Raw genomic sequence first — 27537 nt, forward strand, 5'->3', positions numbered from 1 at the left:
AAAGCAAAGATGAATATGTAAATGTGATTGCATCTAGTTCTCACTACAGGTGAGATGTATGCAGTTTTTTGCCTTGGTTTAACTCCCACATGGGACCCCAGTGCATTGTGGGAGCAGGGGGTGGCAGAGCACAGCCATCTGCTGCAGGACGACAGCAATGTTGTTGTCTAGAGAGGGAAAGAGTGAAAGATGGAGGAAGATAGAAAGAGAGAAGAATTCAGTTTCATCATTATTAGGAAAGAAATCAGATAAAAACCTCAAAAAAATACTGCAAGAGGAGTTTTTGTTATGCAATAAACAGCACGGGGATTGCAACTTTAATATTGAAACTGTGGGCACAATTTCACAGGATTGAGAAACAATTCGTCCTAATGAAGGTTGGAAAGCAGCTTTGGAAGGTATTTTTTTTTTCCTGTAAGGTCGTGTTCAGACTGACAATGACCTGCACGGTCAGTTAAATATGTTCAAGCACACATTCCTGGTAGATGACCTTGTGACGTGAAGAGTTTAATTCTACTGTTTAGCTCAATTTTTAGATTTCCCTTAGATTTTAACAAGCAACACGAACCCGACCAAAGCAGCCCCTCATGGTTTCTGGTACATATCTAGTGATTCTGTCCACTTTGACATCCGAGACGTAATCATACATGTTGTTTCTAACATATCAAAGTCTCCTTGGTGGTTATGTGGTCATCTGCTATTTGATAAAAGCTCCCAATAAAAGTATTTGTATATAAAGTAGTTTTGGTATGTAGAGCTTTGAGCTTGGGTTATATTTAAATGTAATTTATGAAGAAATGTCTCTCTTACTGAACATGTGTGAGTTGTCTATATCTATGTGTAGATAAGCTAATGAACAGTAATGGATGATATAAAGCAAATATATAGCTGTATATCTCAGGTTCAGGTCTTAAATGAGGCATAATGATGCTTTTTGTGATTTACTGTTAATTTGTATACTGTTATAATGTCAGATATCTATTTTAAACATGATCAAAGTCCTGAAACTTGAGCTAAACATATGTAAAAAGTCAAAGTCAAAGTCTGAACGCTCTGTTTGCAAAGTGACCTCTACTTCCTCCTCGTGATGACATCAGATTGACATCAGATTGTCATCACGACATCAATCAGAGCATAGCGGGCTCGTTGAGAGGGGGGGGGGGCCTTAAAGAGGCAGGAGCTAAAACGGCCTGTTTTAGACAGAGGCTGAACTGAGGGGCTGCATAAAGGGCCCGTATGAGATAAATAAGGAGTTTTTTTGAACTATAAATCATTCAAAGATATTCCAGTAGGGCCCCAGGATATAAATATAGACCTGGAAATGTGCATGATACGTCCTCTTTAAAGACACTGCTACAGGTCAGGTTTTGAGGCCGTGCAGAGCTCTGACGGGCATTTGTTGAAACATTTATTTGTTTTTGTTCTAGATGAAAGCATGAAATGTTACAAATCTGTTTTAACAAACAGTTAATAGTTTTAGAAAGTTTTTTTTTTTTTGGTGGAAACGTTTCCTTTTTTAAAAGATCAATTTTACTGCTTTATTAGTCGGTTAACAGCGGATATAAAGACTGAGAGAGAGAAGAAGCTGCTTTTTTAGTTAAGATGACATGAAGAGAAAGAAAGAAAAACGCAGAGAAATAGAGAAAGGCGGGCAGAAAAAGAGCGAGAGACAGCGAGAGAGAGGTCCTTGGCAGAGCCTCCTACAGCTGTTGAGTGCTGTCACACTGTTCAGGAAGGCCAGAACTATTATCTATGACCACACACACACATATACACACACTCATATACACACACACACACACACAGGGGATTAAGCCAGCGGCAACACTTTGAATAGGCCTCCACACTGTCTGATTAGACATAAACAGGAGGCAGTAATTCATCCCCTTTTAGTCGTGTAAACATGTGTTCTCAGAGTTTTTATGACAAGTAGATGTGAAGTCCAGGATGATGACAGACTCCCTGCAGCTCGACAACTACACACACATTATTTTGGTAGAGAGATCAACTCCTTTTTGGATGAAACACGCTCAATAAAAACTTCAGTCCACTGATTTTGGATTCCATTTTCTCCAGCGTGCTTACATGCAAAACAAGTACTTTTCTGATTGCTTGTATGACTCCTCTTTAAAGTGTCATGGTAACATTTTTCAGGTGACAGAAAATCAGATGTTCTCCTATACACAACCACAAAAAACTACTGTACAAGACTGCTGCATCTGCTGACATGCAAAGCTCAAAAACTAAGGAAATCAGACCACAATTGTGTTCTGCCTACTCACATAAATATGTGAGAATGTTCTTTGCCTCTCGTCTACGTCTAAAACAATAACAAATCAGTGAAAACACTGTGAACATGTTGACCTCTGAAAGGAAACCCTCTCTAATTGTGCCAGCGTCACATCACATCATCCAGTTTTAGAAAACGCTGTTGTGGCAGAGAACAAAAATAAGCAAAGAAGAGCCTCAGTCAGCCTGACGTGGGACCAGTCGGGTCACTTTATCCTCACAATGATGTCATATGTGTCTCCAGTCTGACCTTGTGACCTTGCGAATCTTTGCGAACTCAGCAAATCTTCCAAAACGACATTCAAGTCATTTAGTGGGGCAGCTATTTGCAAAATCGTTCAGATGGTGATACAAACATGAGATTTTGCATGTGGTTCACCTGCAGGCTGCTTATTAAGAAATTAACGTTAGCCAAATGAAAATCCAACATGGCCATTTTTCAAGATGGCCACCAAATTATGGCTACTGGATGCATTTATCTTCATATAATCAAAACAAACGGTTCAAAATTGATATTTTAGGGGTCAGTCCCTATTGTTTTCAAACTATTTCTGCAACATTTGGGTTTGTAGGATGGATTTATTCATCATTTTTGGAAGGTTTTAGACATTTTATGTCTCAGTTGCCTAATATTTTACTTGATGATTCAGTTTTCATAGTAAATAGGCATCTGGATGCATCATTGTGTATTTATTGAACCTTACAACTGGCACACACAGCTACAAAGTGTAGTGCAGCTCAGGCCAAACTGATAGCATTTGCATCTATTTGCTATTGGCAACACTTTGCAATAGGTTGGAGAGTCGTCCAGTAAACCTTCCACCCATCGCAATGCTTCATCCACCACCAGTCACTAGGATTCAAGTACTGTGGCCTACATACAGATGCTTGACTCCATATACATCCTGACTGGAAGGCAGCATGTTTTGCATGTTGAAGGAGGGCATCTTGATTTGGTGATGTTATGATGTTATCTCTGAAGTCAATGACTGGTGGATGTTGGCTACGTTTTGGATAGACGACTGTGGCCTGATCATACATATTCCAAGTGTCCCAAGCAGACTTCTTTCCTTTTCCTTGAAATGCCGACACTACATCACAACCACTAAAAGCATGGAACAACAAGCTTCATTCTGTTTTTTCTAGCCCAAGCACAGAGCAGATCTCATGAACGAGGATCCATTTCAGGCTTCGTCCTTGACCAAAGGCAATCCACCGTTTTGCAAGACCCAGCTCTTTCAGGGATGGAAAACACGATACTGCTATTACAGTCACATCTGTGTCATTTGCTTTAATCATCAATACCTTGTTGCTATTTAGGACTGAATCTTTTGCATGAACAAACACTCGTGCATCTGCCTCTTCATGAGCACAACGATTGTATTTGTCATTTGTCTTATAGAAAATGAAAGAGCTCTGTTTTGTTGGTGTTGTCTCGCAGAAAGTTTTGCCAATTATTGGGTGTTTTGGTGAAATCTGTCACCTTCCTTCTCATTCCCTGCCCTTGCTTTGTTCTTGCCTCAGTCTTCAGACTAGATGGAACATAAACATCAAAAACTATATCTGAGCTCTTGTGCTTTGTGGCATAAGCCTTTGCTGCAGGAATAGCATCTTGCATGGCATACTGACCAAGTTTTTGATGCTCGGGTTGCCAAGGCATTCTCTAATGCTGAGCCATCGATGACAGTAGCATCTGCATCTTGACTTTGGATTCAAGGATTTAAGCAAGTTGAGATTTCTTCCACGAAGCTATCCATTGTCACCCAGAGAGGCAGGAGAGGGATTTTTTTTTCATGCTGAAAGAATTCTATTAAGTCATAGTCCCTTCTTTGACAAGAGATGAAAAGTTGAGCGAAAAGATGGAGGTCCTTCTTCAGTATAACTCTTCAGAAACTGACACTGAACTCCATGCTGAGTGATATCACCAGTTTGCCCTGCTAGTGCATGACATTCACTCATGTAATTACCATTACAGGTTGATTTTCAAGTGGCTAACGTTCTTTTTCCCATCACAAAGTGAACAATTCCATGAAAATGTGCACTCAGCTGCTCCATTTATTGAAGCTATTCAGCGAAGTTTCAGGAGCAAGTTTCAATTACGCCTCTACCGGCATTTCTATAAATACCACCTAACCCTCTCCAATTCTTCCGCTCTCGTATTCTGCGCCTCTCCCTCCCACCCTATTTCTCTCTTCCTGTTTCTTCATGGGGTCCACTGTTGCCCGGGTGCTGCGGCGGATTCCCAGTAAGCTTCCCCACAACGCAGTCAGCAATTGAAAGAACTATGCACGTTAATTGTTTTCCTCAATAAATCATCCAAACACATCTCGTTGATGGTGTGGTCCTTGCTAGTGAATTATATAGCCACAAGTAGGAGGTCAGGGTGGATGGGTGGGTCAACAAAATGTCAGACTTCAACTTGAGAGACCAATGTTTGCAACTGTTCCCTTAAAATCGCTGTAAACATGACGACAAGGGTTAGGTTGTGATGATCTTTCCCTAACCATAAACAAGATGTTAATGTGCCAAAATCCAACCAAACGGATTTATCAGATCAGATTATCAGATATTCATCATCAGAAAACGCTTATATGTGTTGTATGAGAAGCTCTGGACAAACATTTTGTCGTTGAATTTGTGGGATGTGTTTGCCAGTCGGCATCCTGCTATATCACAGAGAATATATATCACAACCATAGGGGCAAAATCAAAACAAAACCCCTGAAAATGCCAGTCAGGTAGAACGTTTTTACTCAAATATTCTCTTTTTTCTGTAGTCAGCAACTCTCACTTCCAGTGTCAGAGCGGTTCATGTGGGTATGACAGTTTGTTAGCGTTCTCTGTCTTCAATTTCCATCCATAAATCCCTCTGAACCTCTCTCAGCACAGAACATCTGACTTCTTAAGTAATTGATCACCTTTTTTTCTTCTAGAAATGCTCATCTTAACCCTAAAATATGAAAACAATACCAATTAATGCTAAAGATAATCGTCATAATGACTGAAACCACAGATCTGACGCAGCCAGCCAAGACATGTTTGTTTAAACTGTTAAAATGAGAAAGTGATTCAGATTTTATAGACAAGCGCAAACATGTTTGACTTGTAAAACACAGGTGTAACTAATAAGATCGTTAATTGCTGCTTTGCTTGAACGGCGCCGTCATTAATGTTATTAGTTGCACCTGTGTTGACTTGTCTTGCCATGAGAAGTCGACGTTTCTGCTGTTAAAAAAGCTCTATAAATTATCAAGCATTTTACAGTATTTCAGGGGAGTTTTGTGTCTTTTATAAAGTGAAAAAATATGCATGAAAAGAAACATGCAGGTTCATGCTCTTAATAATATTATTTAATCAAAACTCCACTTCACTCCTAATGTCGCTTGATTGAATGTAATTAAATTAAATTAAATCTTTAATGAAGGTAACTTGAGGTGCTTTGTTAAACATCATAAGAAGATTACATTACTGGAAGCAGGGATAACCTTTACTTTTACAATTTAATCATCTGGAAAATATTAGAAACCGAATTTAATATCATTTTATTAAATATGCTGTTGCCTGAAGAAGAGGTACAAATATTGATTGAGCGCCTGTAAGACTGTAAGATTCAATTAACTTCCACTTCAGCCCTGAAATCTGCTTAAAAATTGTGACTTCACACACTCTTAAAAGTAACTTGGTCCTCTTATGTTTTGGAAATGGCCCTTTATGCCTGCACAGTTGCCCTCCAAAACGTTGGCAACAACTTGTCTATAAAGGTTTTGGGGTATTGGGTTACATTCCCCAAATATCACGGTCTCATTGTGTGATTGCATAAGAGTCACGTCATGCTCGGAGCATGGGCCTCCTCAGCTTTAACCTGGTGTTATTTTCAAACTAGCCTGGTCATGACAACACGTATTTTTGGGCCTCTCCGTATTAAATTTAGAGCTGTCAGCGCCGCGTCCCCCCCCCTCCCCCCCTCCCAACCCTTCCACCCTCACCCTAACTCCCTCTGGAGAGGAGAGGAAAATAAAGAGAGAACGAAGAAGTCATATTTCAGGAGAGGTAGCTCAGTTCAACAGTGCTCCACTACTTGCCGCTGATCCTAAACTCAACCTCAAAACATCAAACTCTATTTTCTGAACGACTGATCAGGGCTCAGAGGATCCGCCGCTGCTCTGTGACTTGAAATGACTACACAGGAACATAATCCAGAAGGAAATTCTGTAAATCTGACTGCAAACAACTGTTTAGAGGATAAGCATGGGAGGAAAAACAAGGAGATGTACAGTATTCATCTAACAGCTTGGCAAAGGGCAAGATTTGCATATAAATGCTACAGCAGCAGGCCTTGATATGAGTACATACGGCACTGAGCTCAGAGCAGACTTAATGAAAAGATTTTGATGACAGCGCTTTAAGCATCACAATAAGTTTGTCCTTCCTTGAGTTTATACCATACAATGTGCACCGCTGCAGCGTGCGTCATCATCTAGTCTGGTTCAACACGTCCATCCGTGTCAGAAATATATATCTCCAATACAGAAAATATTCTATATTTGACTTTTATTCAGGCAAGGAAGGTTTTTTTTTTCCAACACCCACATGCTTCACATACAGTTATATGCAGTCAAACAGGTATTTAAACAGTGAAATCCCTTTATTCTACCCTGGATGTGCTCTGATTTTCCATACTGAGATTGAACCTGTTAACCTCTCGGACACAAGTAGCTCATTTCCCCCCTTCTCCAGTTGGCCTTCAGAGCCTGATGTTTCGAGGCTCTGCTGCTGACAGCTCTTGCATGTCTCCGTGTAAAAACAGTAGCTGCTACAGATCAGCAGGCACGCTAGGGATTAAGAAGACAGTGATACCTGCCTCCATGACATAAGCGCAAACTGTTGTCAACGATTGACGACGTAACTGTAGATTTAGTGTGTTCTTTCCTTCTTTCGGGAAATTTCATGTGTCCCCCCCCGCCCCTGCCCTTGAAACCTCAAAAAAAAAACCTTCCTCCTGTCCTCTTCTCTCTCCCTGAAACGCTGTGCTGCTGTGGAGATATGTGGTTTTCATGCAGCAGCAGCAGCAGCAGGAGCAGGAGCAGCAGCAGTAGCGATGAAGGCTCATTTTTAACTCGCTAATGCCTCCTCTTCTGTGGTTTGCTGTATGGGTTCGTGCGAGGACAAGGAAGGCAGCTGGGTGCCAGATGAGAACGGTAATTAGGCCGGTATCCACCGGGCTTTGGTTACAGGTGCAGATCTGCCTGCAGGGATGAACAAAGCTGTCAATGGAAAAGATCATTCATGCTGAAACAACAGAAAGGAGGGAGGGGGAGGTTGGCCGGCTCTTGCTACACGGAGCAAGAGCCAAGACAAGATAAATCGCTCTGAGTGGCATCGCGACAAGCTGAAAGCAGGCGTATAAATCATTTTCCTGGGCGCTTAAGAGCAAAAGGAGAGGCTTTGATTTTAGCCGGAGAGCCTGTGCATTGATAGAGAGTGTTAAATTAGACAAGAGGGGCTTCTGATGTGATGCTCGCTCTTAGTGGAGCACAATGTAGAAATGATGGAGAATTCCTCTCTTGCAGAGTGTTAAAGTGATGTTGAAGAATCTCAAAGAGGATTTTAACAGTTTTGGCCCACGAGGGGGCTGCTGGTTCGATATTTAATGGAATCCACACTGTAAAAAATGTTACTTCCATATCTCTTTAATGCGACTTTGATTCTATTTTTGCTCGTGTTCTCCGCTGCATATTTCCTTTTTGGTTGTGGAGGAACTTGACTGGCCTGCACAGAGGGCCTGACCTGACCTCAACCCCTATCCGACACCTTTAGTATGAACCGGAACGCAGACTGGGGAGCCCAACATGAATGTCCGACCTCACTGGTGCTCTTGTGGCTGAATGGGAGCAAATCTCTGCAGCCAGGTTTCAAAATCTGGTGGAAAACCTGAAACCAGAAGCACGTGAATGCCGGTGGTTTTTGGAATGAGATGTTAAAGAGTAATTTAACACCTAGCTGGAAAGCTGTGATGTCACAGTGTACTTGAGTACACTTCTACATCACCACTAAGGGTCAGAAAAAACATGATTTTCATGGTTTTTAATCTTTAATTACTAATCACATATGGATGCAATGTGGATGTTCACACACGTTTGACCCTATAATGCAGTTTGAAAGGCAATGACATTACAATTCGCTAATTAACACAATTAAAAATTTCACAAAACATCATTTATACATAAACAATATTTAAAATTCTGAACATAAAGTCAAAATGGCCTCAAATCCACAGACTTGATTGCCTTAAAAATGTGTATAAATGCACAGTATTATGTTTTAGAGGCAGTCACCTTTTCCAAATGAGGTAAATCATATATAATACCTGTCAAATGGTAAAGCCAGAGCAACAACTTACACTCTAATTGATCGATCTTTTGAAAAAACACACGCCTACTCTAAGAAAAGGATGCAGAAAATAAAGCTGATTTACCCTCAGCTGATGCTCTGCAGAACCAGTCAACACTAATTGCGTGTGTGTGTATGAATTCAAATTGCTTTTATTTACACAAAGTGGACATATCACGTTTTTTGAGAACGACCTTTGCGGATGCAGAGGACGCGGCTGATTTGAGGACTGAATGGGGAAACTCCATCCTTCCATTCATCATTCATGCTTGCATCTTAAAGTGTCCACTTGCCCTTGATCGTCGTCCTGCGGTTCTCTTTGTCACACGCACACACGCACACACACCCTCACACATCACAAACACACACACACACACCCCTCTCTACCCTCAACTATTAACAATTCGACGCGTTTGCTCGCAGTTTTAGATGTATCCTTTGTTGCTCTGCAATGCACTTTGCGAGCAACCTGCTTTTTGTTAAAAGCACTTTGTCGATAAATTTGACTTCCCTCGACACTCAATACTGAGTCCATTAAGCCGCAGAGCCATGGGGCTACTCTGTGCGCAAGGGCCACTGGTTCCAGTAAGGTATATCTGCTGAGCTCTCATTAGCAAGCATCATCATACGTAATTCTGGCACGTGTAATGCCATTAGAGGGGATTTGGCATCTGATAGTTGAGTAATGGGATTAGCTGGGCGGTAAATCTCTAGGACCCGAAACTGTAGGTCTTCCCCACTCAAAGGAAGACAGATAGATACACAACCCAACCCGCCGGTTTCCACACGAGCGTAATGCAAGTCATCCCTTCGTCATGGCTGAATGCTTACTAATGTGTGTTATGTTCCCTTCGTTTTACAGAGCTTCGTAGCTTTGTTAAGGAATAAAGATGTGCAGTTATTGTTATTGTGGTAAAATGATCTGAAACAGCAACATCTCAGGCCTCCTTGTCCACAGTTAGAGAATTATTGTAAGGAGTTTGGTTTACTGTTGCTATTCCTAATAGTATATATCTTTCTTTTATGTTTCTAAGTCCCAGTATTGTTTTGTTTTTCATCTTTCCACACACATACAGTGGATAAGTTGCCACAGACTTAGATGTACATGCTTCCATATATCATCGGATGCCTAATTATAGCTCAACCCAATTTAATAGTTAATGCAATGCATGCAAATTCATCTTTTATGTTACCTAATTTCTTGATTATGTCTTGTTATTGATGTTGTTTTGCACAAAAAAGACTGTTATTGTTGCTCCAAGTCACTGAAAACATTGGTTTCAGATGTGCTGAACATCTCAGTTTGACTTTTTTACTCAGTGAAAATTTACAAGAATTCAGTATTTCTGTCATTTTTCTCTCTTGGAACGGGAAAGCTTCTAAAACAGAGCATTGAAAACATGTAATTTGATCATGTATAATTATGCAGAATAAACCAACACAAAGTTTTGAGACAAGAAAGAACACATTATACAGTAGAAGCCAGGAGGAAATTCTCTTCCTTAAATGGCAATAATTATATTTACCTGCATCACTGCAGCTGGTTGGGTTTCAGTGACCTCGGAGCAGACCTAAAAACAGACAAACAGAATTGGATGACGACATGAAAACGCATCAACGAGGCCCAGAAAAGTCAGCCTTGAATCATTCATCCTCTGCATCACCAACAAACAAAGACCAGAGAATTTATTTTCCTGGTCAGAAACAAGAGGGAGTTTAAGTTATTAATAAAACTTAACTTTTTCTGTACATGTTCTGATATTGTTTGAACGTATATGTGATTGTATGACGATGTATGTGATTAAAAGTTGTTGCTGTTATGTTATGACCCTGATTTATATTTTTAAATGACAGATCTGATAAAGAATGCCTAATCTTTCAACTATACTGTCTCTAAAATAACCTCATTGCTTATTAAAATCATGATACTTGATATTTTGCAGGATTCCTCCACTAGTGGTATCATGCAAAGGATTGTTAAAGCACAAGTTCGTGGAAGGTTCATCCTGAATTCCTCTAACTGAATTAGTTAATTGTTTGTGACGCAAGACAAAGGAATCTCACAATGAAGAATAATCTTATTATGCAGCTATTTACAGCTGTGGTTGACTATAAATATCTTTCCTGATAAAGAACCTGCTATTTATTACCCCTTGTTTCTAACATTTTTGTCAGTCGTGAATCAGTGAAACAATAAACATCCCCCACATTTCCAGGACAGAGCCGAGCAGTACTTGCTCTTTCCGGAGAGAGTTCATTTGTGATGAAAGTTCAAAATCGCTGCCAGGGGAATAACATGTACAGGAACTGAACTCCTCACCCGGCCAGTGTTAGTGCCTGGAGCTCCAACCATTAAGCTATGTACAGGACTGTGTGTTTTGCTGTAGATGAAAGCCAACACTCCAATATAGAACCGGTGACTCAGCTTCCAGCTTGGCGGAGAAATCCCCTGAGACCTTTGACCTCCTAATCGTTTAGCAGCGCTTATGGTTGGAGATCTGCTCCAGGCTATTAGAGAGAATTAGTGTCATGCAGATTTGGGGATGGGCCAAACCTATATCTGTACTTCACGGTATTCTCAGCATTTATTACTGAGCGCCCAACCCATGTTGACATCTGATATGTGACCGTATAGTAGCACATACATGAGGCTATATGTGGGTGCAATTGGTGTTGACCTACATGGGGTTGACAGGCTATATGTTATGGACAGACTGTTGATTTAAAATAGGATACATTTTATGGTTTAAACCTGTGAGGCACCACTATAATGGGCTATGGGGGGTGTTTTATATAATGTATGTATATAATATATATAGTTTTAGCTGTATATTTAGGACAAAAGAGTACACACATGCCTAATAATATCAGTAATACTGTACACACAAGCACACAGATTGTTTCCTACTATAACCTTTTATCTGCAAATAGCATGTAGGTGATAACTGCTCATGACTCCGCCCCGCTGTTGATGCAACGGAAAACGCCGGAGTACAAAACGAGCAGCCTTCCCGAACAAAAACAATCCCTAGCTCGTTAAACTGTTGCGTCAAGCTGGCTACAGTGAGCCCGACTGGTACTGGAAGTTGAATTATTTTGCCTTCAAAATGAAAGCAAAAACAAAAAAATTGTGTAATAGTGATTAAAGAACACTCACTGGAAACACCAAACATAAAAATATCAACCATGAACCGTAATTTAATGCTAAATATTATGATTAACTCAAATATAAGTTCAAAAAATAATCTGTTGGGCCATTAGTCTATTGATAAGAACTAAAATAATAAAGTAGAATGTACTATATATAGAATATACTGAAACATTTTACAACTAGACTTTGACACAGAACCCCAGATTAGGTAACAATGCAGGATCCACCTAGCTGATAATGCTAAATAGGCTGCATTTATATAGCGCCTTTATAGTCTTTTGACCACTCAAAGCACTTTTCCATTACATGCCAACATTCAACCATTCATACACTAATGGCAGAGGCTGCCATGCAAGGTGTCAACCTGCTCATAAGGAGGAGTTTCTAGTCACTCACTCACCAATGGCGTGGCCTTCGGGAGCAATTTGGGGTTCAGTATCTTGCCCGAGGACACTTCGACATGCGGACTGGAGGAGCTGGGGATCGAACTGCCAACCTTCCAATTAGTGGATGACCTGTTCAAGTGCAAATGGTGTAAATTGTCCAATAATTGGTCAAATTACCAAAAACCAAAGGGCAGTACTCCACTTTGCCAGGCCTGTAGTCCAGCCTGTATTAACCAGTTAGGTTATATATAGTGTAAATTGGCAATAGGCAACAGCCATCTTTAACAAGGACAGTAAAAGACAGTAAACACAGCATCTGCACCTCCCTATCACATTCACATTCATATTGTGTGTACTGTGTCTTTGTCTGTCCTGCGCTGTGTAGATGTATATAGATTTTATTGTTTAATTATTAACTGTACATATACAGTATATCCTGTTATTACACACACACATAGTTTATTTACACACTTATGTTCTGCTTTTTTGCGCACACAGTTTTAATCATAGTCCACCCCCACCACACAGAATCTTTATAAATGACTGTCCCTCTCTTTCTAACACTGTTATATTTGTGTTTATGTTTATTATTCATGTTTATTGCTTTTTCTGTTGACATCTGGACATCTAAACATTAGAATAAAGAAGGATTCATCAATTTGAAGCTCATAATGTTAAAATCACTGGTGCTTCAGAGGACCTTAGGGCCACTATAAACCTGCACTTCATTCCCATATCGGATAATCTGACCCCACATAAGACCAGAGGGTGCATTCGAGTGACCCTTGTCATCTTGTAAAGTAAAAAAAATGTAAAAGCCAGTGGTGCGATGCCTGAATTTGCAGTATGAGTTGTGATGTTTTTACTGTAACACATGACAGGAATGTGACAAACAGTTCACCACCAGTAGATTTAGATTCAATTTTGTGATATCTGTTAATTTGTCTGGGTTTTGATTGAAGGGAGAATATATTGGTTGAAAGATTCATTTTTGTAAAGGACAACAGAAAATGGTCCTGGAGGCAGGATTTTCCTCTTGTAGACAAGCAGAAATTGGATTACTGGATAAATGCATTCATATTAATGGAGTTTCTTTTGAAATATAAGATCTCATTGCCTGTTGTTTGCATTCTGATGCAACTTAAAAACCTATTTTCTGTGCTGCCTGTTTGCAAGTGTTATCTGTTGTTTTGTCTGGGTTGTGACTGACAGGAGAATGTATTGGTTGAAAGATTTGTTTTTGTAAAATGTCTGTTTTTGGGCGCTTTTTTGTATTTTGTGTTTAGGCTTGATCGTGATATTTTAAATTTGTTCGTTCTGCAGAGACAGAAAGGCAAACAAGACATTTCATTTAGAGATTTTTTTTAAAAAAATTCTCTTTCTAGTCAGAGGATCAGATTCGGATGGAAAATGGGAGACGCCACCAAACTGGCCTTCACTGTCTTCCTCATCTCCTGCTCTTCAGGTGGGTGTGGAGGTTGTAATGCATGGCTTATTGTCAGCTGTGGAGAATTCAGTGCAATGCTTATTGTTATCTCTGCAGAATGCAATGCATAGCTGGTTGTTATCTGTGGAGAATGCAATGCAACCTTATGAGAAAAGGGCGAATAATCCCATCCTACCATTCCGCCTCATTATTTGTGCACTTTTTTCATGTGTGTTGTGCTTGTTGCAGATGTCAGTGGTGTGTATTTTTGTAAAGGACAACAGAAAAAAAGAGCACATTTCATTAATAAATAATAACAAATTAGATTTTAAAAACGTCCCATTGAAACATTTAATTTTGAAATCCTTTACCGGAAGCGTTGTACGACAGTTCGGCTGCCTTGACGGCGGGTCGGTTACGCCATCTTGAAAAATTTGTCCCGACCAGGAGGCAGCGGACTTTGGGAAAACCAGCTCGTTCTAAACTCGATAGCTGCATTAGCTACACGGATTAACGGCAGCTTTAGCGGTTGTTGCTATCATATGATAGTGTGTCTGCGTTTCCATTTAAGTCGTTTCGACGGGGGAAGGGTGTTTGGCCCATTTTTGGAGAGGGCTAACCCCGGAGAGAGCCTCGTACTCGGTTGTGTTTCCCCGTTGGAGCGGACGGAGCTTTCGGCTGTGGCCGGGCAGCGCCGCCGGACTGTCGGACGAAACTGCTAGCTCCTACACGGAATATAACAACAACACTCAACGTTTTAAACTCGCTGTTTTCGTGCCGGAAGGTTTTGGAAATGCTCGTTTAAACGCCGTTTTGATGTTTTAAAGCCACGGAGCTCGCCGAAGGGAAGTTTTGATTGGAGAGCGGAGTGCGCTTGATTTCTAGTCCGATGGATGTTAGCCCTGCCCGGCTGTGGCACGGCTCTCTGCTCCGCTGCTCTGACAATAACACAGGTGAACACGTCTGTTCATAACAATGCTGCAGACCTGGCAAATACATGGCAGCCCGGGCTTGAATGCCAACAAGTCGCCCTCCATTGCTTGTCTGTAAACCTGGAAATACCACCAACCATCCCCTCCTCCTCCTCTTCCTCCTCCTCTTCCTCCCCTCTTCTTCTTTTTTTGGACTAGTAAGGCTTGCATTACCTGGGATATTTTGGATTTAGGCTCGATCTCGACATTTTAAAGATGTCCTTTTTGCAGAGACAGTGCTCCCTGGAGCAACAAGACATTTAATTTTGAGATTTTTTGGGCTTTTTTTTTTTTTTTTGGTTTTTATTCTCTTTCTAGTCAGAGGATCAGATTCGGATGGAAAATGGGAGACGCCACCAAACTGGCCTTCGCCGTTTTCCTCATCTCCTGCTCTTCAGGTGGGTGTGGAGGTTGTAATGCATGGCTTATTGTCAGCTGTGGAGAATTCAGTGCAATGCTTATTGTTATCTCTGCAGAATGCAATGCATAGCTGGTTGATATCTGTGGAGAATGCAATGCAACCTTATGGGAAGAGGGCAAATAATCCCATCCTACCATTCCGCCTTATTATTTGTGCCCCCTTTTTTTGCATGCTTCATGTGTGCATGTGCATTGTGTTTATTGCAGATGTCAGTGTTGTGCTCAAGATGCGGTCTTGGGACCCGGAGGGGTCCCTGAGGGGCTCCCAGTGGGACATACCAGTACAAATTTGATTTTTGTAGCTTAATTTCATTAGCTAGAAGAAGGTACAAACAATATGGGACAGTGTTGTGTCCTCACTGTAACTTCCCAACCTGCAGTGTAGTCAGTTATGTAAGTAATTACAAAGTCAAATGTAGCATAAGATGGGACTTGATATGAAGATTCTTGGATAAACAGATGTGTAGTGGCAACTAAAAAGGTGGTTGATGTTTAAAACCCAAGCTGGGAGAACCACAGGACAAATAACCACCATTATAATCTGGAAAAAAATCCCCAAGTCTTCATCTTCAATCTTGTCCCTGCTATTATACAACATTGACAAACAAGTGTATTGGCACAAAAGGTCATGGGACATTCGATACTGTCAGTATTGTAACACTGTAATGGTCAAACCTCATCGCAGCAAAGCAATTTTCAGCCCTCTTGTTGGCGAACAAACATCCTCTTATATGTCCTCATTTCCCAAGGGTAGATGCATAATGAATGTCAGTGGGGTCAGTGAGGTGATAATAGGGAGGAAAGGGTTAATCCAGGGGTGTTATTTTTCTTGCAGGGCACATTTGTTACTGTGGTTGAACTCAGTAGCCAACTGTTGTGTGATTGGGAGATCTTCTGTTGTCATGTCATTTTCATCATGTCAGAAATATTTAATGTTTTTACTTTGGCAAAACATTTATTGTCTAAACATCACAGTAAAAAAGAAGGCTTAATGAAGCTCCTAATGTTAAAATCACGTATTGTTTTTGGTTTGACTGTTCAAAATATAAAATGTGTCACAGTTCAAGGTTTATATTTCCCAGTAGTCCATGAGGATTGGTACCTGAAGGCCATTATAAACTAGGGGTGGGTGATCTGGCCAATAAATAATATCATAATTAATTTAATCCCAATCACGGTCTAAATTACAATCTTTTTTCTCACTTTTGAAATGCTCAGACTTTAATTATGAATTATGACCATGAATTTCTCCATTTGCACCATTAAAACACAACTAACACAAGCCAAAAGGCAACATAAACATAAAATAACACTTTTCAAGTGCTCACAACTCAAACGGAAAACTGACAAGTTCGTTTTTGGCACAAACTCCTCGTCTGCCATGCTGCTAGCTGTAAACACTTTTCAAGTGCTCACAACTCAAACGGAAAACTGACAAGTTCGTTTTTGGCACAAACTCCTCGTCCGCCATGCTGCTAGCTGTAAACACTTTTCAAGTGCTCACAACTCAAACGGAAAACTGACAAGGTTGTTTTTGGCACAAACTCCTCGTCCGCCATGCTGCTAGCTGTAACTCGCATTGTTTACCATACGTCACCTGAGGAACAGCCACGTGAAGTAATTCGTCCAATCAGCATAGCCATCTAGTTGGCTACATCACTCTATTGGCACTCTATGTAGCACAGATCCGCTAGCCAATGAGGTCATGTGAAGTTTGGAAAAAGAAATAAGAGGGCATTAAATACCGTCATCTCTACGATTTGTCTGAAAAGTAGATCATGGACGCCTTCAAGATCGCCTGTGAACCTGCACTTCATTCCCAAATTGGACAATCTAATTAGACAAATGGTGCATTCGAGTGACCCTTGTCATCTTGTAAAGTAAAAAATGTCCATGTGTATCACCAGGCACTTGACGTCAAATGGTCAACCAAGTGTAAACACCGGTGGTACGATGCAGTATTAGCTGTGATGTTTTACCATGACAGGAATGTGGCGAATTATTCACCACCAATAGATGAACAAACAACCTATTTAGATTTTGTATTATGTGTTTGTTTGTCTGGGTTGTGATTGAAGGGAGAATGTATCGGTTGAAAGATTTATTTTATAAAGGACAACAGAAAATGGTTCTGGAGGCAGGATTTTCCTCTTGCATACAAGCAGAAATTGGATTACAGGATAAATGCATTCATATTAATGGAGTTTGGAAGTAAATGGCAATGAACGACTGAAGAGATTTAACATTTAATATATCCAGCAAACCTATGTAAAAGCTTTCCACTCGCACTTAAGTAGTGGAAAATGTAAAATAAAATCTCGCAGTGGAATTGTCCCGTAACAGCAAGCCCTGGGGTGTCTTTGAGCGTTTCAGTAGAAATTAAAAGGCTTCCCAAATACGGTAATAGTTGGGGGTTAGTTCGAGTGTAAGCCAGGTGCTGTCTGTATTGCACAGTGCAGCAGATGATTATTCCACTCGTTCATTACTGTCTGAAGTGGGGGAAATGAATGGTTCCTACTTGAGGTGGAATAATAATCCTCTATGAAATCCAAGTTGAATTGGCACAGCTCAAGACGACACCAAGAAACCTCTGATAAGGGCAGGGCACTTATCCCGGAGTGCTTTTATTTGATGAGGCCAATTGCAACTTGCCAAAAAAACCCAAGGTAATAGTGAGATTTTTCTTTAAAGACTTCCAGTCTGCAAAAAAAGCCAAATTATTTGTCAACTACCAACTTAAATTTTAGTGTTTGTAATGTACATTTCTGCAGACAGAAAGTGATGAATCTTTTAAAGAATCTGCACCCAGCAAATGTTTAGTATTTTTGCTGAAATAATTGACCAATTTTCCTGTAAATTTGTGTTTTTTGGTGTTGTTACGCACATTTGACATAGTCGAACATTGCAATTCAGTGGCTGCCCAGTGTTTGTGATTCATCCTGGCATGTTTGAATGCTGCTGTAACACAAGGTGCGTCAAGGTTGTCTGCCAAAGTGTTGATGTGACAGGTTAGTAAACAGGCTTCTTGTGTGAGTTTCGCTGCTTTAGGTTGAGTTTGAAAACAACCCCTCTCCTGAAATGGAAAGTGACATTTTTCACTTTGGGAACCGACGCGGCGCCGCAGCAGGTCGATGTCGAACCCAGGTCGCCTGGTTGAAAGGCGCGACCTCTGCCTTAGATCTCATGTGAGCTTGAACTGCAAATCGGTAAATATTTACTGTGCTGCCTCATGAGTTACGGCACGTTCAATTCCTGTCAGATTTAATGTGAATGTGAGCTTGAAGGCTCGGAGAAACAGTGGTGGATAAAAGTTTGTTTCGCATTCACTGTGAGAAGCTGTGAAAGTGTGTTAACATGCGCGTTGACTACAAGATGAAAATAATATCCAAATAATCAATCATATCCATGTTAACACCAGTAATATCTGCTGTATTTCTTCTCTGGTTGGTAACAGCAATATTTGCCTCTCATATGGCCTTTTGACCTTATGACCGTCCCATTTTTTCAAGCGAGTTAATGAGTATTAAATGGGTCTAAGTTGAAGTGACAAGACACTGCCCTATTTCTCCTCTGCTTTCTACATGATATGAATGTAACTCAGGCAATCAACCGCTGGGTGTAGAGGTCATACTCCAGTGTAAAAGTCATGTTTTTGCTGGTAATTTGGGGGTAAATTGCCGGTTAGATTTCTGCATGCATCCACCACTGAGGCCGACAGACGGGTAAGTCAAGTCTCGTGCTCTGCCTTCACTTTTGGCCTCCTGTTTTGTACACTGCAGCAGTTTCACACAGACATTGATCATCTTGCACACCAGTGTAAGGTTACATCAATATGGCGAGGATGAAGCAGCTCTGGGGTTTTTTTTTTTTTTTTAAATCCTCAGCAGCACAACAGATCTGATGATTCAGTTTCAGCTCCGCTACACATCAAACTCAACTCGAAACTCATCAGACCAGGATGTCTGTGTTCCATCTAGTGTCCGAAATTAACTTTTTGACTCACCTGCAAAGGGGATTGTTCAAAATAATAAATTACCTTTTTGTGTCACATATACATTTGAATATAACTTAACATTTTTTCTAGAGCAGCAACAGCAAAGTCACCATATACACTCAATAATATCTCACTGGAAACAAATCTACAATGTCTAAAATAAATAATAATGATAAATAATATCAAAATACTGAGTGAAGTTTAGAAAGAATGAAGAACACAGATATTAGTATCAGTTTGGGATGCATGATAATGTCGTCATCAGTATCGTCCAGTAAAGGCTGTAAAATGAAATATCGGCATCTACTTGAAATTAACGTTTTTACTTTTGCTCTGTGGACTTACACCCTTCCTCCGCAGGATCCACTTCACTGCCATCAGACCTGTCAGATCCGCTGCTTCTTCTCAGTTTAACCTGAATAACAAACCGGGGGTCGGTGCTCCGGTTGGATCCACACGGAGAGCTTTTATTGCACTTTCAGTAACGAGCGTAGTTGTCGTCGACTCGAGTAAAATTTTATCTTTCACTTCACCTGGTTCGCTGTGTCCGTGGTGGAGGAGCTGAGCCCCGCCTTTGGTCAAACTCCAATAAAGAGGACTTTGAAAAAACTTAGTTTTTTTTAATATATGAGTATTTTGGTACAAACATTTATGAGTTGTTGCCAGTGTAGCCTTCCAAGATTTACTTTCCAAATGGAAAATCTACCCGCATTTTGCTCTTGGCGGGTGTTCATTTCGGACCCTGGTTCTGTCCTATCCAACTGGGGAAAACTAACATTTACCAGTTGCATTAACTGGGCGAATTGGTTGACTTCCCGGACACCAGAATAAGCCCCTCTGTCTAGGACTGGGTACCGAACTTCAATACTTTTACGGCACCAACCGAATTGCTTCGATACTATCGAGTATCAAAAAACGTCATTCAGTACCAAATTTCAATACCTAGCAGTAGCAGAGCTGTCCGGAACATCTGGCTGTAGTTTTTCAACATAAACAGCAATGGTGGAGGCAGCAACAGCGTCTACGGTGGCTACATCAGTAACAGGAAGTTGGACCAAAACACGTAAACGGCGGTTTGGTGGCTGGCGAACGGCTGACAACAGCGTCTTGAGAGACTTGGCTAACTAACATTAGCTTTGGACTCCTGTGTTGTTATGGTCACAGAGAGACTGCTTTGCTACATTACCGGCCGTTCTCCAGCCGCTGAACCGCCGATGTTTCGATGTCAAACAACAGGCAATATCGTCATCTTAATATTTTAATACAGCTTTGTCTTGTCTTACCTGCAGGTTACGTGTTTTGGTCCAACTTCCTGTTACTGATGAAGCTGCTGTAGCCTCTTCTTTCACTTTGAGTGTGTAAAAATGCCAAAAAGCTGAGAAATAATGTGTATTGTAATTTAATTTTTGTTAAAATGGATTTCATAAACTTGTTGGAAAATAGTGTCGTTCAGGAATCGGCATTGAAGTCAAGATATCGGTATCAAATTTTAGTCCTACCTCTGTCACAAAGCGCCTCTCACTTCTTAAATGCTTTTTAGCAAAACTCCATGCTCGGTGTTTTACAGTCGACCTTCCCCTCTGAGCCTCAGAGTTGATTTTATCGTTTACACACATAATGATGGAGCACAGCTCTGAAAGGTTTCCTGCCAAAAAACATCAAATATCTTGATGTTAAAATGTGAACAAGTGCAAGATATTAAAAGACTTGGCCTTTAAAGTTGGGGCAAAAACTAGCCGCTCTTTTCATTATTGATTGATGTGTCTTTTGGTTGTTTCTTATAGTCAATTAATCATTTGAGGCCAATGAAACTTTGTTGCTTAGACATGGTGGGAGATTTGCCTTTGGCTCCACATGGCAAATAAGACATTCACAGACTGTTAATCATTAGTAGACATAAATGTTTCTGAGGTTTTAGTTGAACTCTCAAAACCCAGAAACACTACAAATCGAGGAAACATTAAAACTCAATTCTTAGTATTTGAAATGTAAATAAAGAGACAGCTGTGACAAACTGTCCTAATAGCTGAGGAAAACTGATGTTGACTCTGGCTGATAGAGCTGATTATTTACTCTGTAAGCAGTTAAAAATGATAGCAAATGCCCTGATGAACCAGAGAAACTCTCCCCGTCTATGACGCACTTGCCAGTAATTTAAAAAAAATTGATTAAATAATTTATTTCAGTCCTTGTGGCTGGTTAAACATCATTAATTTAATGATTTAATATAATTTCTTTCAAAAATGACTATTTCAAAGAAGCACAAAGTGTAAATTCAGTAGGAAATGTAGCCCAGATGAAATAAAAACGGGGATGTTTAATGTACACACAGTTTGTACTTTGTCTTTACATTTAAACCATTTATGCTGCGTTCACATGGATTCAGGCATACGGACAACACACCTGACGAAACGGCAGGACGGCAATACAAAACATGCATGACAATATGTTGCCATGGTGATGTCGTATTGTTTACAAAGAATGGAATAAAATACTACTTAGTAAATAAAGTTATTTTGTGTCTATTAGGCTATTTTATGTAATTGTTCTAGTGATGCATGTTGCTAAAATGCAGCTTTCTATTAATTCCCTCCAAAACGTGAAGTCATCCATTCATTTCCAACATGGACGGTGAAAGGAGAACTGCACTTGGTGTATCCCTTGTTTATGTTTGTCTGAAAAAGAGACAAAAAATTAAAATTCATAGCTTCTCTTGTCCAGATCACCTGTTTTCTCCTTGTGCGAGGGAGCTATTTACCATCGGGTTGTACATTCAGTTGAGGAGGACGGCAAAAAGTTAAAATATATAACTTTTTCACAGCAACGCCGTCTATTGTTAAAAGTATTCTCTGATGGCCTCGCCCAATTTTACCGTCTTGCTCTCGTCCACTAAAATAATATCCGGTTTGCCGTCTACTGCCTCAATCCATGTGAACGCAGCATTAGTATGTGACTAAATCAGTCTCCCTTATTGTCCTGAAACCCTTCTGCTGCAGTGTTTTGGGTATTTCCAAGAGCGGTCAGAGGCCGTCCACCAGCTCTGCCCCATCCCCACCCCCCCCCACTCCCCCCCATATCTATTTCTAATATGCTCTTTTGCATTATGCATCAGCCTCCAAAAGCACAGGTGTATTTGTTAAGGCCAGATGTAGCCTCAGTTTCCCATTGGGCCCAACTAGCCAGACTACTTACTTCCAGGGTCGTGTATCATTCTGTGCTTCAGCATCATAAAAACAAAGCGATGCACTAGTTCATGTTTGGAGGTAAAATGGTGACCAAAGACAATATGTTGCCAAACCTGGCTAGGGGGGGATATTATGACCCTCCACCAGTCAGAGCGCTGGTTAAATTTAGCCTCACGGCCAGGTGTTTTGTACTCTGTACACACTGCAAGCAACATGGATGGTTTTTGTGTGCTTTTTGGTGATGCAAGTGTCTCTGATTGCATTTATCCAGTGGAATATGAACTTTGTATTCATACAGTTGGACTGGTTTTTTCCATGACTTAGAGAAAATTGCAGTCCTGATAAGTTAAAGTAGTGTTTTTAGGGTAAAAGTCAAAAATTAACTCCGAAAAAGGACCTTTGAGCTTACCGTTGACCCTAACAATCCTCTTTTTTTTTTTTCTTTCATACAGAAGTGGTGGTGAACCGCTCAACTTAATCTTCATTATTTTGCATGAAATGTAAAGAAAACAGAAGTGCAGATAACCTTTGTAAAGTTCAGTCACAATCACTGTTTCTCTGTTTGTTTATGTGTCAGCTGAGTTTATCCGGTCATTGAACTACATTGAAAAATGGACTTCAGCTGATTTTTGTTGATCATGTTGCTCAACGCGGCATTGCCAGTAAAAAAAAAAAAAAAAAAAAAAAAAAAAATTAAGCTGTCACACAATGGCGTTTTAACAGGTTTTGAAGGCCTAAGGCTCCTTAAAACACACTTACCACATAAATGACTATCTAAACTTTCACTACAATTAAGAATCATCAAAACACCATAAGTGCTATTGAGGGGATTTTCTTCAGCAGCAGTGATCTGTTTCAACCTGCTCCTTGTAACACTGGGCTGAGCAATGACACACGCTGGAAAAAAAAAAAAGCAGCACAGGTAGTTGAGCAGTGAGAGGAAATCATTCGAAAGCCAGTTTAGTGCACTTTTTCTGAGGTCATCCGATGCATTAAATCTTAGATACTCCACACAGGTCAAAGCAAATGCAAAGGATTATTTGCAAATGCTGTTCGGCTCCGAGTCTTTTTATAACAGCCGCTCAGAGGCAATGAGGGGACTAAAATAAAACAGATATTTAATTCAGCTTTCACCTCCTTATAGGAAGCAGAGGTGTAGGCTTGGAAGAAGATGGAGGAAGAACGTCCAAGCTGCTCAGTCGCTGGCTGAAATGATTATTCTGATATTCCGTGTGGCACCGTAGTCGTAATCAGACACCATTATTTGGTCATTTCTTGCATTTTAATTGTCTTGTTTATTAAGGGGACTAATTGTTATCAATGAAATAAGAAACCAACCATTCAGTTTCCCCAAATTCTGCGAGTGGATGGCTAATTGTGTGACAGATGTGGTTCAGCGAGTCCAACCCCCTGCAACCGAGAGGTCACATGTCCGACATCCTCCGCAGCCATTGGTCCCGTCGGCGTGTCCTTGAGCAAAACGCTACCTGCTCAGCTTAATGTAAGTCATGCTGGATAAGAGCATCGGCTAAAAGCCTAAAATGTAAATGCGGACCGAGCGCACCTCCATAATGGGAAGTCGATGAATTGCCTCTGTAACCATTACTGACTCAAATTAAAACAAACGATAGGGTAGAGGGTGAGTCCAGGGTTGACAAAACAACATCACCTTCAGATCGGAGCTTTTGTTTAGAAATACTGATTAACTCGAGGGTTTTTTTGCGGTTGGTTTCCAGAATGTTAAATAGATTATCGGATAAAACTATCCATATATATATACACAGGAGTATTTTATCTTAGTCTAGACAACTTGATGTGTCGGTACCCCAGAGAACGGTCCAGAACGGTCCTTTACTGTAATTAATGCATCCTGCAGATGTTGCTTTATGTGCTTGGGAGAGTTTCAGTCTAGACAGGCTGGCTGCTCAGACTGAGAGGCCCTGCTTTGATCCTTGATTAAAAACTGCGAGCTGTACATTCATCATGCTCTTGTTTCAGGCTCTCTCAAGGGTCCTCGCCTGCTTTACGCTCCCTCCTTCCTCCTCCTCTTCGCCTTCGTCCGCCTCTTGCCAAGATTCCTCACTGTCATGAAGGTCGCTCTAACCTCTTATCACCAAAACCACTAAAGGCTAATGGTGTCTCGGGAACTCGGCGGGCCGGGGTGAACGCTGTTCGCTCCTGATATTGTGGCTTCGCCATCCTGCCGTTATTGTTGCTGTCACTTTGCGTTGCCGTCTAATAAACCCCAAATGTCATTTAGGGTGATTTGAGCGGCAATCATGTGAACTGGAAAAACATCAACAGGTCTTTGGCTCGACTTTTGGGGAGGAATAAGCAAACATCATACAAGAGATCCAGCAGGCATGTTTACCGAAAACTGGAATAATAAATGTTATATCTTTTCTCGAGTACAAGGCGTTTGCAGCTGAAATGTGTTTTGACACTAGTGTCTCACTTGTAGCGCCATCCTCTCTCTCTGAAATGCCAGTGAGGTGGAGAGGGGATTTGTTCAGTCTTGAAACTCTTAATGCTTGACAAGTTTATCTTCCCAAGCAGCACTGACGGGAAACAGAGTTTTGAAATCTCAGCAGTTACCTGGTAATCACTGAGTCATCATTGATAAACAAAACTATAAACCCTGCAGATATATTGTGGCTACTCTCTGCATCGGGGGAGTCAAATTCTTGGCTTACTGCACCTGTAATATAATCTCAATTAAAAATACACAAGTGTTGGTGTTTTATTTTGGCTGCGAGGGGCCTCGTGACCAGTATGTGTCATTAGTTTACACTAAATATAAAGATGAGCCAGGAGTCAGCGAGGTCGTCGGACGGCTGGACTGATGAAAGAGAGGGGGGGGGGGGGGGGGGGGATTTATTGACTCCCCAGCGTTTATTGGTTTGTCTTGTACAAATGTGAAGCCAGCGAGTGCAAACAGTGAACATAATTGAACGGCAGACAACATGTCTTGGGAGGGCCACGTGAGATGACTCAGAGCGGGGCGGTGCATTAGTTCCACACATCAGCAGCAGCAGCAGCAGCAGCCTGTGATCCGAGTGTGGGCTAACCTTGACCGCTGAGTGTATTTCTGTACACTTGTAGACTTTCTCTCTTCCCCTTTTTGATTCCTAGTGTAAGCAAAGCGGCAGAAGACGGACACCGGATCATGTTTTGATTGCTTTTGCCGTTTAAATTGCGATGCCGTTCTTAGAGGTTTTATTGGAAGTCTGCATTACTTTGTGATGGGTGCTTTCAGGAGCTGTACAGCAGTGGATTATGGGAAATCTCTCACTGAACCTGACTCATATATATATATATATACAGTATATACAGTACATATAATGGCTCGTCTGCCGGCCTCCCTCCCTCCTCTCTCCCCCGCTCCTCACTCATTGATTGCTTGTTTTATAAAAATGAATTGAAATGCTCATGCTGCAGGCTTTGCGATATTGCAATATCACTGCAAATTCAATACACAGTTCAGCTTTAAGCCCAAGTGGCACTTAACACACCCTTCAAATAAATCCAAACAATTCAAGCACAGAGGGGGATGGAGGGTTGGAGAGGGGGGGGTGGAGGCGGAGACGGAGGGGGTTTTTGCAGATCCTTCTACAGTACCCTGCGAGAGATAACGAGGCCTTTTAAATTGCTCGTCCTGTAAAGAATGTACGGTATGCAGTGGCCGACTGCAGCCCATTACGCACGAGGCACACGGGGCTACGCTGGTATGTGATCCCTATGCAAACGGTACAGTCGGCGGCGATTCACGGCGAGAGAGAGAGACGCAGGCGCCCGCTCGCCCGCTCTCCTGACCTGTCCGGCAACCGGCCCCATCAACGCTAATTGAGGCGGAGACCAGTGGGCGTTTGTCGCTCTGGCATACCAGCGAGGATTAAAGGGATTGGATTCAGTTGCTGAGTGCGGTGGTTTTTAATGCACACCCCCCCCCCCCTTCACCACCACCACCACCACCACCCTCACTATGTCCCCTCCTCCTGGCCTTGGAAAGAGTGCAGTCTTTGTGACCAGCTCACCCAAGCCAACCCGACCACCCCTGCCATGTCACGACACCATCTGATCGAGCATTAACGTAGCACTCCAGCGAGACCCTGGCTGCCCTGTAAAATTACTGTCTACTGTAAAATAGTGTCTGGCTACGAGCGTCTCTCTCTCTCTCTCTCTCTCTCTCTCTCTTTCTTTGCAACAGACCAGACTGTTCACTGTGTATTCATTCAGAAGCCACGGCAACAAGGTTTCCACTGCTGCAGGAGAAAATACCGAGTTAAAGTGATTATATAAATGTGCCACTTTTTTCCTTCTAAAATAAATTTAATCTAAAGAAAGAACAAAGCTTATTTGTCTCCTGACCCATCTTATCTTTTTTCCCCTACACCTCCTCTATAATCATTTTTTTATGATTTATTACTATCAGATACTTGAAGATGATAAAGTTCTGTCTCATCATAGAAGTACTGATTAAGCACCGAGGCGAACTGCTTATCAGACTTTGTACTATGGGACTTGAGAATCTGCCGCCAGGCTCTAAAATAGTACCTAATATTCAGTCGGGCAGTAACCTCGCTGTGGGGCAGTGGTCTCTAATGCTGCCCCTGGTGCCTGATGCCTGTGATAGTCAAACAGCTATAAATGGTGTAAAAATCTTTATCCAAGCTGGCCAGAAGCTGCCCTAAAGGCAAGTGGTGGGATGCATTTCTAACCAGCAGTGCCCACGTTTTCGAGTCGGGGAGAACAGATTGATTGCACCGGTGCAAAAAGAGAATTCAGATTTATTTAGTTAAAATGATTTGTAGTTTGCTTTTTTTTTTTAAATTACATGATCTCTTAGTTCCTGAGCAGATCAGCACCCACTTTTAGTAGGATTTCCCAACATTATTTCTTGCTCCTGTTAATCAAGATGCAAGTTTTTGATCCACAACGCAAGAAATACGTCCGCCCCATCCTGCAAGGAAGTTACAGAAAGGGCCACAACTAACGATTATTTTCATTAGTGATTAATAAAAATGGTGAAAAGTGTTTCCCAAAGCCTAAGATGCAACCGAAAAGGTCCAGAAATCTAAAGTTATTCAGTTTACTGTCATAGAAGACTAAAGGAAACCAGAAAATATTCACATTTGATGGATTAATCAAGTATTAAAATAGTTGCTAATAGATTTACGTAGCTTTATTGGACTTTTTTTCTTAGTAGAATAAGAGTATCACTTAAATCTCAGCCCGACCCAGCCTGATTTGTTGAGGCCTGATGACTAACAAAGTTTTGCTGCGTGAACTCAACTTGACTCCAGAGCAGTTGAGATCTTTCTGTTT

The 27537-nt window shown here is 41.1% G+C and overlaps 1 protein-coding gene and 1 long non-coding RNA gene across 3 annotated transcripts in view; one reads left to right on the plus strand and one right to left on the minus strand.

Moving 5' to 3' along the window:
* Positions 1–14087, minus strand: LOC121892020. 2 transcript variants are annotated; one of them, XR_006094258.1, is made up of 3 exons: positions 14014–14087; positions 10206–10250; positions 1–167 (listed from the first exon to the last, which is right to left on the minus strand). It is a non-coding gene; the product is annotated as an uncharacterized LOC121892020 (long non-coding RNA). The 2 variants fall into 2 exon arrangements; XR_006094257.1 differs by lacking the exon at positions 14014–14087 and adding an exon at positions 11000–11074.
* LOC121892016 (activin receptor type-2A-like) overlaps positions 14079–27537 on the plus strand; it is a 50073-nt gene continuing 36614 nt past the window's right edge. The window contains exon 1 of the mRNA XM_042404773.1: positions 14079–15011. Within this exon, the coding sequence (XP_042260707.1) occupies positions 14957–15011 (55 nt within the window). The 5' untranslated portion in view covers positions 14079–14956. The remainder of the gene's footprint in view (positions 15012–27537) is intronic.

Source organism: Thunnus maccoyii, chromosome 24 (assembly GCF_910596095.1).
Source record: "Thunnus maccoyii chromosome 24, fThuMac1.1, whole genome shotgun sequence".
Lineage (NCBI taxonomy): Eukaryota > Metazoa > Chordata > Actinopteri > Scombriformes > Scombridae > Thunnus > Thunnus maccoyii.